Source organism: Montipora foliosa, chromosome 13 (assembly GCF_036669935.1).
Source record: "Montipora foliosa isolate CH-2021 chromosome 13, ASM3666993v2, whole genome shotgun sequence".
Classification (NCBI taxonomy): Eukaryota; Metazoa; Cnidaria; class Anthozoa; order Scleractinia; family Acroporidae; genus Montipora; species Montipora foliosa.
Genome location: NC_090881.1, coordinates 13566489 through 13581488, shown reverse-complemented (window position 1 = coordinate 13581488; position 15000 = coordinate 13566489). Strand labels below are relative to the sequence as shown.

The window sequence follows — 15000 nt, the reverse complement described above, 5'->3', positions numbered from 1 at the left end:
AATACGTTGTAACATTCCTTATATCCAAGGGTACCCTCGCAAACATTCCTCTTCTCCTCCGCTAAATATGGAACATCGGTGAGATCATTTATAAAAGAGGAAATAGTCTTCATGTCAGCACATTTTTTGTACATTCCTTCAGCTTATCTTCCACCTTTTGCAGTTTCGCTCTTCTTTCACGGGCTTTAACCTTACTGTATGTGATTGTTCGCTGCCTTATTTTGTATTTAATTAAATCGCTTAAAACGCGCTTATCCTGAACCTCTTTAAATTCCTCTAACCAATTCGCATATTCAGCAGATAAAAGTTCACAGCAGACCGAGTTCGAATTGAATTTCCAGAAATTTGGCCCTCTCTCAGAATAATCTATCCCATTAATAGGAAGGGTTATTGCCAAATGGTCTGTTTTTATTGACGTTTTGGTCTCTGCTGAAATTATCTCATCTTGCAAACTATCGCTTATAAGCCAATAGTCTAAACGTCTCTGGACAACCCGAGTTTTTTGGACGCCAAGTAAATCGTGATGCAGTGGGATTCTTAATACGCCAGATATCAACCGGATATCATTCAAGGTACATGTCTTCAACTAATTTTGCGGAGTCTTTCTTTTTGTTATTCCCGCCCCGTCCGTTTAAGTCAGGGTCAAGTATGACATTAAAATCACCCCCGACTATAATTGAGTAATTTTTTTTCAGTTTTAGCAGCTTTCAAAATTTCTGATATTTCTCTAAAAACTTTACAGGTTATTAAGAGATAAAACATGAACTGGCTCGGAGCGAAGTCTACAACGCAATAATAAAAGCAGAGCTCTTTTGAACTCTGGCATTTTATATGCATATAGCAATGGATTTATGAAAGAGTTTGCACAATATATTAAGTTTACAGAATACAGTGCAAGCCACCTTGTTTTATGAGATTTGGTTTCAAAACTCTCCCATAGCCGTGGAGAAACATGAACCAGTGAGTTGACAATCATAGCTGGAAGCAATAGTATCAACGATACAACTGTTACAATGAACAGTGTCTTGGTCAGTTTTCTTTCTCTACTGATTGCACCATGATGCTGAGGACGAGTTCCACAGTAAAATTTAATAGCGATGGACGTGTAAGAAACAAGGATAACAAAAGGGCAACAGAATAGGAATGTTAAGTATCCACCTGCCTCCGGCTCCACGTTAAACCAAATGACATCGAACTGAATCCGTAACGAAATGATGAATGTAAACACGGCAGCAATAAGCCAAACAGCCACAACAGCTGCTCCAAGCATCTTCTTTTTGATGAGGCGATGCATGAATGGACGAAAAGTTGCGTGCACTCGTTCCAAAGAAATAGCAGTAAGGTTTGTTAGTGAGACTGATGGAAAGTATACGAATAGAGCTCCTGTAATCTCAATTGGATTAGACAGGTAGTTAATCGTCCAAATGTTACAGTAGTTTCCCAGAGAAAAAATAGAGAAGATCAAATTGGATACATTAAACATGTCTGCAACTGCCAGGCTGATCGTCAGGTAAATGCTACTCTTGTGAAATCTTTGTTCTTTCAGGAAAACAATGATTGCAAGGGCATTCAGTGTCACTATAGCATTAGCCTCAATGCCAAGTACCGTCAGCAAGGTAATGCACACGGATGAAGGAAAAAACTCAAAATTGAACGTTCTGTTCGGTGGATCAGAGTCATTGCTCATCTAGGTGAAAAAAAAAAACAAAGTTAGAATATCAGGATAACATTGCATTCGCAAATAATTGTATTGTTAAATAACTAATATTATCATATCGCCCGTGCAGCCGCGCGCATGCTTAATTGTAAAACTATTAACAAAATTCCCGTATGAGGGCCGTACACATTAACGCGAACAGGGCTGGAAAAGCCGTACGACCCTGCTAGGAACACGTACTGCTCCGTGCGGTGCGATTTTAGAGTATTTCTTCGCTTTAAAACATCCAACTTATTTATTTGAATAGTGTAAACAGCCAATATCTTTAGGTCGGGCCGAACAGGAAAACATTTGGCCCTCGATCATGGCGCTCGGTCAGTACGCCATGGACCTCGGACCAAATATTTTCCCGTTTGGCCATCCTACTAAGTGAATAAGTACATATTATTAAAAACTGAAATGCGCCGGATATCAGATTTCCAGCATTTTCATTGGCTCTCTGGACACAGGCTATCAGTTCATACACCTACTGTACCTAATATAGTCAAGGAACGCGCCAGCAATGAAGAGAAACAATAGCGGCCTGAAGTGGATGTCGCAGCACCCGCCTCACACCAATGTGGCCGGGGTTCGATTCCCAGACTCGGCGTCATATATGGGGGAGGGAAGGAAGGGGGGGGGGGGTGCTTTGATAAAGCAATTATTCCACTCGCACTTGTTGGATATGACATGATTATACCTCTCTGTCCTCTCATATCCAACGCGACCTCGTGGAATAAATGTTAAATGTATTTGGAAAAATCTACTGATTCTGATTGGTTGCGAGATTTGCAGTGTTCAGGTAACGCCATACAGAAAATAGGTCATTTTGTTCCAAGGAGGTAACAAGCCAAGCATTCTGATTGGTCGATTATTAAAGAAGTTCAAAGATTACCAATCAAATGCGAGTGCTGGATAACGCAGAATTCGGAAGCGTGATTTGTAATTTATAATAACCTATGTCTATTCTTTTATATATGAAGGTGGTAGTTTCTAAAGAAACTGTGGTGCTATGTCCGTGGGGAAGTAGTATACAAAAATTTGGTTTTATCAACGGAGTTGATAATGTAAATTGGCCACCGTAGAGAGATTCTAAAAGCTCTGTACGGTGGCCAATTACATTATCAACTCCGTTGATAAACCCAAATTTTATGTATATTATCATTATTTTGTAGTCACCATATTTTTCTTTTGCAATTGAGAGTAAATGGGCACTTCAGTCTTGGGTGCTCGTGATTACCTCTACGGTCAATGTGCCGTTGAATGGAAGTGCGAGTACACTTAACACATCTAGTTTTCGTCTTGGGCAGTTTATTTAAACCTAGCTTGAGAACTTTTAAGACCATGTCTTAACATTGGACCAATTTTAGGTTCTTCATCTTTATTCTAGCATTTAAGCTGTGAAACGACCAAATAAGTCAAACGTTGTTAACGCACAAATGCAACTGAGACCTTTTTTTTTACAAAATTTTGGGCTACCATTGACACAATAAGAATGCTGTATTCTACAGCACAGTCTGTTTGACTCCTGTGCGATTTGACGCCTAATAGATATATTAAACATTTTATTAACCTTGTTTTCAAATCCCAAAGTACACATTTATAGCTTTGTGATTGGCCTTCCCGCCACAAGTTAGATAGATGATATTACGTGGCCATGCGGAAGTACAAAATTTCTCTTCGAGTGTTCAACAATATTTCACTCGTTCGCTACGACCCCTTCATGAACCCAGTCCATGGACTAGCCTATTGGACAGAAGAGAGAAGTGATCCTCGCAGTTATATGGACAATTTAAGCAATTGTCCCTTGTAGACCTCTGGAAAAATCAGGTGTCTCCAAAGGTAGACACGGTGCGATCGGGTACAAAGCTCTACCCACTGAGCTATGAAGCCACTCGGTTGCAAGCAAGTCAGTTTGCTAGACTCATTTGTTCCGGTGAACGACTCGATGAATGAGAGAGCGCGATTTTTTTTGGATCGAATTTCCCGCGAATAAGACTCCCGGAGGACCCTGATAACCATTCACAAGAGAGTAACTTGACGTCACTTAACTGGAACTAGCATTACTGCAGAAAGGTAGTCTAAAATAGATCGGTCTGTAAAAATGGTCTGGCAGGTTTAGTATGGGACTTCTTCGCTCCTTGCCACGGAATCGTACTTAAATTGTCTAGACAAGTGCGAAAATCTAGAGCTTTTTCTAGTTGTAAAAGTGTTAAATTTACAAAATGAGAGGCTTTTCACAGGGTTAGTCCATGGGCCGGGGTCTACATGGGTGGTCCAAGGACCAGGGTCCATGTTTTGTATATGTTTCTTTGCGGATATTTAGACCGTTGGGATCAATTGTCCTGAATTTTGAAATAAAAAGCTTCCCTGGCCATACGAATTGAAATCAAATCCCTGTTTGGAAAATAATTTCCAACCAAAATATAATTCATTACTAAATGAAATCTTCGTTGTATCGGCTCTTGCTCAAATATTTAAATTTTAATTTATAGAATGCCTCCCTTGGGAGATTCTATACGCCCACTGTTGCAAAAGCCAATCAAAACAGAGCTATCTCAGCTTTAAGGAAAAATATCATTTCGCGGGAAAAAACTGCTCCTGTAAGTAAATTTACTCGGGAAAGGGTTGACTCAAGGAATTAGTGGAGATAGAAGTTCCCCTTGATGACCTCCTGGTACCATTGAATTGAAGTGCAAGTACACTTCGTGTGACATCAGTACGAGATACATGCCATTCTTATTGGTTGGTAAAAATATGTAGCTAAAGAAAATTTAGGCAGAGAGAACCAATCAAAGCGGTCTCTTGATGGAACACTGACATCGAGCACAAAAGCCCTAGTTGATGAATAAGAATATTGATGGACAAGTGAATTATATCTTTGCAAAGAAAGGCACCTGTTCAAAGGAACGGTACGCTGCATTGGGAAACTTGTGTTTATCTGCTAAAAGGGGAAATGGAGCGTACGGCCTGCTACGGGCCAGGCAGTCCCTATGACACCTATATATGTTGCCCAGGGGTAGGCAATGATATATCTGCTGACGACCATATACTTTCAACATTATCACATTGGGGGATCTACCCGACGGGATTACGAATCAAAGGGGGATGTGCATATTGCTAGACACGGGGCAGACGGCCAGTGTTTTAGTGACCGTGCGGAGATTTCGCCTTAGAAATATTGATAATTCCTGGCTGGTCATGATTTTTAAAGGCTTACCCTTTGATTGCATATGAGGATCAGACTTTCCAACATTTTGGCTGTCAAATACAGTATGACACAGGGACATTCACAGTTGGTGATGCTGAATTTGCAATAAGATACTCAGCTAAGGTTGCACTAAATTAATGGTTCATAGGGTGAGCTGATGTGGAAGTTGCACCAGGAACAGAACAAGTTGTAAGACCCGGTTGGAGTGTAGATATGACCGGAACACAGAAAGCCCTGAAATCTTGCACGATACCTAGACCTAAAGGGATAGTCTGGGGAATCTAAGAACGATTACGGAGAAATCAAAACTGCATAATTTCATCTGCAGGCGGTTATGCAAATTTCCAAAACGCAGAACCGATTGTTTATTCTTCGCAATATCTACTTTCCTTGAAGTCATGTGCATCAGTACTGCCCCGGGTTGTCAAGAACTACCTTTCTGACTTGGGAATAGCACGGCGAAAACGAGGAGTTCGAGCTGGAAGACAAAGTTAAGAGAGGCATTATAATCTTTGCCAGATACCTTCAAGAAATACTTTACGCTCCATTGAAAATAACAATAAAAGACCTACTCAGAGGACCATCGACAGATCTGCTCTAAAGAGGATTCCCTACCAGAAGACCTATAGGATCCTTGTCATCTTAACTGCGAACCTACGATCTCTAAGCCATAAGGTCGATGAGGTGCAATACGTCGCTGAATGTAACAATGCCGACGCTGTTTGTGTCTCAGAGTCTTGGTTGTCACCGCAAATTCCAGTCTCTGCGGTGGCTATACCAGGATACAACCTTTTTAGAAACGATCGTACGTCTGCGCCTGGTGGAGGGGTCTGTATTTATCTCAGACAAACCATTCCGTGCACTCGATTATCTCAATGTGAGCAGACAGATGTGAAGTCTCTGTGGCTTTCGTCAATAATCCTTTTACCATTCAAGAGCTAATGGACAACCCGAGAACGTTGTTTTGTCCAACTATATTCGATCAAATTTGAACAGCCTACTTATGAAACAACCTAATGCACTGGTTGTGATTGCCGGGGATTTTGACTTCCTGTCAACGGGTCTCGAACCAAAGGACTTGACGCAGTCAAATAATCTTAAACAAATCGTAAAATTTAAGACCAGAGATACAGGAACCCTAGATTTGTTTCTTACGAATAGTTCCGCCATTTTTCAACTGTTTCAACTACCAAAGATAGCGAGGAGTGATCATTTTACGATTTTAGCAAAACCAATAACAAGTAGCACGCATTCACATGCAATCAAGAAGGTGACAGTGCGCGATTTACGGGACAGTGCGTGGCGCACGTTTGGGCGTTGGTTGACTAACAAGGACTGGTGGCAGTTGTCTTCGGCAGAATCACGCAAAAAGAAGTTTCACATCAAAAATGCAGTCGACACTTATCTTCCATGGAAATCAACTAGAATTCACCCAACTGATAGAACTTGGACAACGAAGAGAATCAAGATGCTGATTAAAAAGCGGCAAACTGCATTCACCCTTGACGGGAAAGATTCCGCTTCCTATAGGCTTTTGAGGAATAAACTTCAATGGGAAATAAAGTCGGCAAAATACGATTATTGCCATCATTGAGCAGACGGATCTAAAAAAATGGTGGAAACAAATCAAGTTATTGACAGGTCAGTATATACAACAGCAATGGTTCCATCAATTCGTAGGTGAAAACTGTCCACACACTAAGGCTCTACCTAATATGGTGAACGACCACTTTATTAGTCTGACATCAAACTTTGTTCCATTGACCCTCACCGGAGTAACCAATCAACAGGTCCCCCCTGGCCTCCTATTAAGTGTCAGGGACGTGCAGGATTCTTTATCAAGCCTAAACGTTGGGAAAGCAATTGGCCCTGATATGATACCGAATAGGGTCTTAAAGGAATTCGCACCTAAACTTGCCCCGCTAATTATGGACATTTATAACTGCTCACTCAGGGAGGGCTATGTACCTGATCTGCTGAAGCGATCCATAATAAATCCCCCGCCACAAGAAATTCAAACTGACTTGAGACCTATCTTTCTGACCTGCACCCTTGCCAAAGTCATGGAAGGGTTTGCGCGCAGCAGGCTTGTCGCGCAAATTTCGGAAAATCTTGACCCACGTCAGTAAGCAAGGGAGGGGCAATCCACCACGAACGCCTTGATTTATATCCTACAGGCGATACATGAGGCAACAGATAGCGGGAACTGTGGAGCTAGAATATTCTTTTGTGATTACTCAAAGGGTTTCGACCTGGTGATCATTCCATTCTTCTCAGGGAGTTTGCGTGTTTCGATATAGACAGTGTGTGAATTAACTGGATTCGGGCCTTTTTGACGGAGAGATCGCAGGCTGTAAGGATTGGAAACTCCCTGTCTGATTGGAAATAACCCAGTGGAGGTATTCCGCAAGGGACGAAACTGGGTGTGATTTTGTTCGCTGTGATGACCAACAATCTTTTGCCTGGATGGCATTTGAGGATTAAATTCGTTGATGATACCACGGCATTGTAAATGTGACCAAGGAATGGTATTAGCTTACTGAACGAAGCTGTCAATGACATTCACAAGTTTTCTATAGAACATAATATGAAATTAGATCCGAAAAAGTGTGAAGAAATGTTAATTAACTTCATGCAAAATGATAATTTTACTACAAGACCAATTGTCCTAGGTAATAACACAGTTGAATGTTTAACAACTTATAAACTACTCGGTATTATTATCAATAATGAATTAAAGTGGAGAGAGCATATTGAATACATATCGAAAAAAGCCTCGAAGCGCCTGTATTCTCTAAGGATTCTTAAAAGAGTTAATGTTAATAGAGATGGAATCCTCAAAGTTTACCTGACAACAATAAGACCTATATTAGAATACGGCGTGCAAGTCTGGCAAGATATTCCTGAATTTTTTTCAAATAAGCTGGAATTAATTCAAAAAAGGGCTCTACATATTATCTATCAATGCCACAGTTATTTAGATGCCCTTAATATTACCAACCTTAGCAGCCTGAAAGAAAGACGAACTCAGCTCTGCTGTAAATAAATTCGGAAGATGTCTCAAAATGACCACTCCATTAACTTCCTCATACCGAAAATAGCAACTAATGGACATAGTTACAACCTGCGGTCCGGCTACAACAATAAAAATATTGTTTATGGTGATAAGAGTTGTTGCCGGACCCAGCGTTCAGGTTGCTTTTGTCTCATTCAATAGTGAATATGTAGATATGTAAATACGGTAGTTAATAAGATATTTTTGTTGTTTTTATAGTAGTAGTAGTAGTAGTAGTAGTAGTTTTAATTATTAATTGACTGTAAATTTTTAGCCCTTTTATTCAGTTAATTCTGCAATGTGGCAAATAAACGGTATATTATTATTATTATTATTATTATTATTATTATTAATAAACCAGAATTAATGCGTCTTGTTCTTTAATTAAATTCGAGGGATAAACTCGCCAACTTCTCAGACCGGTCCCTACAAATGTGTTCCAGTATACCTATTGCTGAATACCACCCCATTACCAGTGTAATGTGGCCTCTAGGGTAGATAACGATACATCTGCTGACGACCATATACTTTCACCAATATCAGAGTCGGAGATCTATCCTACCGGGCTGATAATTCATGGAGGGGATGTGCATATTGATAGGCACAGGGCGACGGTCAGTGTGTTCAGTGGCCGTAGAGAGATTTCGCCTTGGGGGGAGAGGGGAGGGGGGGGGGTCTCGGGTATTGGCAGATGCAAGTCGAAAAGGAGGATAGACCTAAAACTGTGTTCTCAACTCATCATGGACAATTTTCAGTGAAGAGTGATGGCACTTGAGTTGGCAAAGGGCCCAGCTAGTTTTCCCCAATAGCGAGCCTTGCGCTCAGAGGACTAACTTACACTCACTATCTAAAGTATTTAGATGACAATCTGGGTTTCATGTATAATGAAGACCTCGTCTACTGTCTGTGAATGGTCTTTGACCGAATAAAGGTTGCTGGTTTGAAGCTAAAGCCAACCAATTACCAGTTTCTAAAAAGTAATTTTACCTTCTTGGGCCATGTTCTGACTCCAGTGGGTATAAAGACTGCCCCAGAGAAAGGTAACGCTGGTTTGACTTGGTCAGTGCCCCTGAATCTTAAAGAGCTGTAAAGGTTCCTGATTCTCCTTGGGTTTTCCATTATTGCAGAGCGTCTACAAAAGGGAGAATGTGTCATGTCGCTGGCAGGAGAAAGAAGCATCACCATTTGAGGAGCTAAAGCGCCTACTGGTTAATTCACAAGTACTGGTTTTTCCAGGTTTTAGCCCTGGTGGTGGAACCTTCACCTTGGACACCGCCGCTGTCTGCTAACATCTGAGTATTGGGGCCGTTCTGTCCCAGTTACAGCCTAGTGGCACCGAGCGAGTAATTTCTATGGTCTTCGCGCCCTGAACGACCATGACAAGAACTATTGCACAACTCGGTTGGAGATGCTGGTCTTAGGGACTTAGGCTGACCATTTAAGTAACTATTTGCTTAGGAGGAAATTCCGTCTGTAGACTGATCATCACTTGTTAAGATTGTTGATTCCAATTAAGGTCAGGTGATTTGTTAGCTTGAGCGTCTCCATGAATATGACTATGAAATTAAACAACGGCCTGGGAAGTTTCACAGCTAGGCGGACTCCTTATCAAGGAGAGCTAGACGAAATTATGGAATGTGGTCCTCTCGTACTTCCCTGGTGACACCACAGTAGCTTAAGGCACTAGCAAGGCTCTATGCCAAGGGAACACAGGTGGAAGTCGAAATTTCTGGTCTGCTGAGATGGTAACGAAAGGCCACGTCCTGGACGAGAATGCAATAAATCGCCATAATTACGTGATGTCCACCGCACGGAGGAAATACTGACTTCACCAGTCATAACAGTCATAACAGCAAGGAGCAGGCTAAAGTGTTCCAGTCTGTTAAGACTCTGCTGAGTGAACCATGTAATGAATCCCTCCCGCCTGATGTTAGCCTTGAATTCCTTGATAAACCGAAAATTGAGAATGCTCACCTGATTCTAACGGGAATTGAGGTTTTAGCTGCGCATGCCCCGCTGACAACAAATAGTACGCCCACGATACAGCCTGCTGTTATGTCCCAGCTTACTTCCTTCAAACCTCTATCTCAGGAGGAAGTTCAAGCGCTGATTGCTTAGGCGCCAATCAAGTCTTGTCCTCTTGATCCCATACCATCTTTAGTTTTTGCACAGTTGGTGGATGTTCCCCTCCCTGCTATTACATCTATGAAAAGTCTCTCGTTTGGAACTGGGCAATATGCAAGCGTATGGAAGGAGGCACTAGCGCTACCTGCTCTTAAAAAGGCTGGACTGGAGATTGCGTTCAAGAATTTTCGCCTCTTAAGTAAATTTCCCTTTGTGTCCAAGATTTCACAGCGAGTAGCCGCTCACCAGTTAATGCAGCATGTTGTGGACCAGGGACTTAAGTCCAAACTTCATTCTGCCTACAAAAAGTATCACAGTACCAAAACTGCTCTTCTAAAAGTCAAGAATGACCTCCTTATGAGCATGATTAATCCGCACGTGACTTTGCTGTTGCTAGTCGACCTTAGCGCCGCCTTTGACACTAACTGTCATCAAATTTTGGTTGATCATTTGCACTCAAAGTATAGAGTGAGCGGTACTACATTAGATTAGTTGCGTTCGTACCTTGCCAAGCCTAGTCAGCGAGTAATCGTCAATGGTGTGTTCTCAGATGGGTTTGAGCTTCGCCATGGCGTGTCCCAGGGGTCTTGTGTTAGGCCCCTTCTGTTCAGTTTGTATACAACCAAACTTTTTGACATCACCAACGCCCATCTACCGGAGGTGCATTGCTACGCTGACGCCACCCAGCTATATCTATCGTCCCGTCCTAATGCAACCTTTGGCTCTGATGAGGCTATCTCTGCTACGACGAACTGCATCGCGGAGATCAGAGACTGGATGATTTCCGATAAATTAATGCTCAACGATGACAAAACCAAAACTTACTTGTTGGGTCGCGCCGACAGTTACGCAAGGTTGAGCTTGTCTCTCTCATGGCTAGCACATCTAAAGTGTCCTTAGCTTTTTCTGCTGTACAAAAACTTGGTGCACAATTGGATTCGGAACTCACCATGAACAAGCACGTTAACAAACTATGTAGTACAGAATTTTAGCATATTTTCATCTTTATAACCTAAGGAGCATACGGAAGTACTTGTCGCAATAGATATGCGCGTAACTATTGCACGCTTCTTTCACCAAACGGATCGACTATTTCAAAAGTTTGTTATACGGTCTGCCTGCTAAGCAGCTAGGTAAAATTCAGCGCTTACAAAACACTGCGGCGCGTATAATTTTCAGACTGCCAAAGTTCTGCCGTATCACAACGTGGATTTTTAGCCTGAACTGGTACTTACTGACTTACTTTGGCCCTTTGCTCATCCCGAAGCATAGGCCACCAACAATGACTCGCCAGTCTCCTCTGTCCTGCGCTAACCTTTCAAGCCGTTTCCATGTGTGTCCAGTCCTCTTAACATCCTTTCCAAGCTCCCGTCGCCAGGTGTTCCGTGGTCTCTCTCTCTTTCGTTGACCTTGGGGGTTCCAGTTCAGGGCTCGAAGGCCAATGCTACTAGGTGGCTTGCGTAGCGTATGGCCAAGCCATCCCCATCTGCTTCGTCGGATATCCTCTTCCACTGGAGTTTGCTGCACCCTTGCCCGTAAGTTCTCATTAATTATGATTTCTGGTCATTGAATTCTTAGGATTCTACGTAAGCACTGTTTTATAAAAGTCTGGATCTGCTTCATAGATGCCTTGGTTGTCCGCCATGATTCTGCTTCATACAGCAATACTGACTGGTTGCCTGTGCGATATCGAATTGACTTTAATATTTGCCTCTTAACCTTCAAAGTAATACATGGGTCTGCACCCAACTACCTTAGGGAGTTAGGAGTGATCAAAGAAAATCGTTACTGTTTGAGATCTTCAAATCAAGTTCTGCTTTGCATGCCGAATGGAATCACAAGAAAGACTCTATAGCTACGTGACAGGGCTTTCGCAGTCACAGCTGCTAGACTGAGGAACTCTCTCCCAGAAGAGCCGCAAAGCAAGAGCGGTATAAACGATTTGAAACGCCACCTTAAAGCGCACTTTAGCATTTTAGCACCTTAGTCAGACTGATCTTAGCTTGCTTTGTTCTTATTTCATTACAACTTTATTTTAATGTATGCATCGTGCTAGTCCCCATACTTGGATTTTATTTAGTATTCATTAGCCTTATTTATGACTGTTAGTGTTATAATATTTTATTATTTCTTTTTAATTGTATTTATTCATGTTGCAATTCGCATTTGATCAAACTGTTTGTAATAATATTATTATAACCTTGATTATGGTGCAGCATTATAATAATAATAATAATAATAATAATTATAATAATAATAATAATAATAATATAAGACTTTTATAGCGCCCATGCTAGAGTTCAGAGCGCTGTACAGCTATGTAAATAGAGAAATAAGATAAAAGAGACTAAAAAAGACTAAAGTATTAAGCAAACAAAACCTAATAACTAACTAAAAACTTGATCAAACAGATAAGTCTTAGGTTGCATTTAAATGTTGCAAGCGACGGTGCTTGCCGTATGGCGTCTGGAAGCTGGTTCCACAAATATGGAGCTATATAACTAAACGATCTGCCTCCGTAAGTCTTAAGCTTGAATTGAGGAACTTGTAACCGTTTCCTATCAGAAGAACGCAAAGCTCTAGGTGGTTTATGTTGTACTAGAAGATCAGATATGTATTGTGGTGCTAAAGCATTCAGGGCCTTATAAGTAAATAGTAATATTTAAAACATTATACGTTGTTTTACAGGTAGCCAGTGAAGCTCTTCAAGGACTGGCGTGATTCGGTCATATTTGCGAGTCCAGGAGACGAGGCGCGCCGCAGCATTTTGTACGCACTGAACCATATCTAATAAATATTATGGCAGCCAAGCCAGCAATGAATTGCATTTGTCCAGCTGGGATGTTACAAAAGCATGAGCTAACGTTTCGGTATCTTTCTGAGTGAGACATTTCCTGAGTTTTAGATAGATTGCGTATGTGAAAGAAAGCTACTTTACAAATATTTTGAACTTGATGCTCATGATTCATAACATCATTAAACATTACTCCTATAATTCTAGCTGACTCAGTTGAAACTACCCTAATACCAGCTATTTTGATATCACATATTGGTGGGCGCGGGCGGTGTTTGGCATGTATAACTAAAATCTCAGTCTTATCGCGATTGAGTTTAAGCTTATTACATGCCATCCATGCATAGATCTCATTTGCACAGGCCTCCATTTTCAACAGAGCAGCAGATTCTTCAATACAACCTGACTTAAATGACACATAAATTTGGCAGTCATCAGCATACAGATGGAACTGAAGGCCATGTTTTCAAATTATGTCACCAAGAGGGGCCTTATATAGGGTGTAAAGAATTGGACCCAGTACTGATCCTTGCGGCACTCCCCATTGCAGCTCAACAAAGGATGATCTGGTATTTTCCACTTGGATAAACTGTTTACGATCTTTTAGATAGGATGCAAACTTATGGAGAGCATTTCCCTTGATGCCATATCGAGTGTTTAGTCGACTTAACAAGATGACATGGTCGACCGTGTCAAAGGCGGCTGATAAGTCAAGTAATGAGAGAAGAACACTTTCCTGTTTATCAATTGCACTAAAAATATCTGACTGCACTTTTAAGAGAGCGGTTTCTGTACTATGAGCCACTTTATAGGCAGATTGTAACCTTTCTTGAAGTCCATTAGCATTGAGGTAGTTAGTAAGTTGGCAGGCTACAGCTTTCTCGGTGACCTTAGACAACAGTTTCAAATTAGAGATAGGTCGAAAATGAGAGAACAGTTGATGGTCGAGAGAGGTCTTTTAAGCTTGGGTCTCACCATTGCATCTTTAAAGTGGCGCGGTACGTTTCCCGTTGTTAGTGACAGGTTGACGATTCTTTTAATGACAGGTAACAATGTATCTAGACATTCTATTAGTAAGATGGAGGGTAACGGATCTAGATCACAGGTCTTAACGCCAGATGAAACTAAATATTTTCTGATGTCATTAGTATTTACAGTACAAAAATCTGTAAATTCCGATTGACAGCAGAAGAGGTCAGGTGTTGGGTTAATTATAGATTCTGAATCATGAGGCAAACTACACCGCATCTTAGATATCTTCTCATGAAAAAAGGCAGCAAATTCGTTAACAAGTTGTTTACTCGATGTTGATAACTTTTTCGTCGATCCTGTTGTTCCTGACTTCTACGTTCTCTGCGAATACTGGGACGTCCCAGTACGCCTTTCCGTTATCATTCTCTCAAAATGGCTTCGGTTTTTCCAGCGAGTACCATGGTGGTACCGTCGTCACCAAGTCCAGGTCTTTCAGCATGTCGTAAAAGAGAATCGTAAGTGTTACATCATGACGTACAAGGTACTTTGATTGAGCCAGTTTACTGCACCCTGAAAAACATGCGCTTGGGTTTCTTGAGGTAAAGGTAAAGGTAAAGGCACACGCGTTATTTATCGTCGGAAGTTCCTTTACTCTCTATAGAGTACTCTCCCAGGAAGCCGACGGTGCGCTCATTTTACCCCCCTCTTTCCATCAGTGCTCCGTGTTAAGGGTATTTAAAGCTACTTAGGCTACACTGAAAGGAAAGAAGTCGAAACAAGGATGTGAGATCCGGGGATCGAACTCAGGACCTTAAGCACCAAGGCCGCGCACTAACCGACTGTGCAACCCTGCTTGCTCCTGTGAGTTTTGCCCCACATCCGACAAAGGACGTTCTGCCCGGCCTCAAGCGCTGTTTTGCCCTTTTGGTAGATCTTTATTGGTAACATTTGCTGAAACAGCTCATTCACCCCAGCAATGATATGTGTGGGCAATTTCTTCCAATCAGTCATCCAAGCATTATTATTATCATCATCATCATCATCATCATCATCATCATCATCATCATCATCATCATCATCATCATCATCATCATCATTATTATTATTATTATTATTATTATCATTATTATTATTATTATTAGAGACTT

General features: G+C 41.4%; 1 protein-coding gene across 1 annotated transcript in view; it reads right to left on the bottom strand.

Moving 5' to 3' along the window:
* Positions 1 to 736: 736 nt before the first annotated feature.
* LOC137981738 (lysophosphatidic acid receptor 3-like) overlaps positions 737 to 15000 on the bottom strand; it is a 20462-nt gene continuing 6198 nt past the window's right edge. The window contains exon 2 of the mRNA XM_068828796.1: positions 737 to 1687. Within this exon, the coding sequence (XP_068684897.1) occupies positions 737 to 1687 (951 nt within the window). The remainder of the gene's footprint in view (positions 1688 to 15000) is intronic.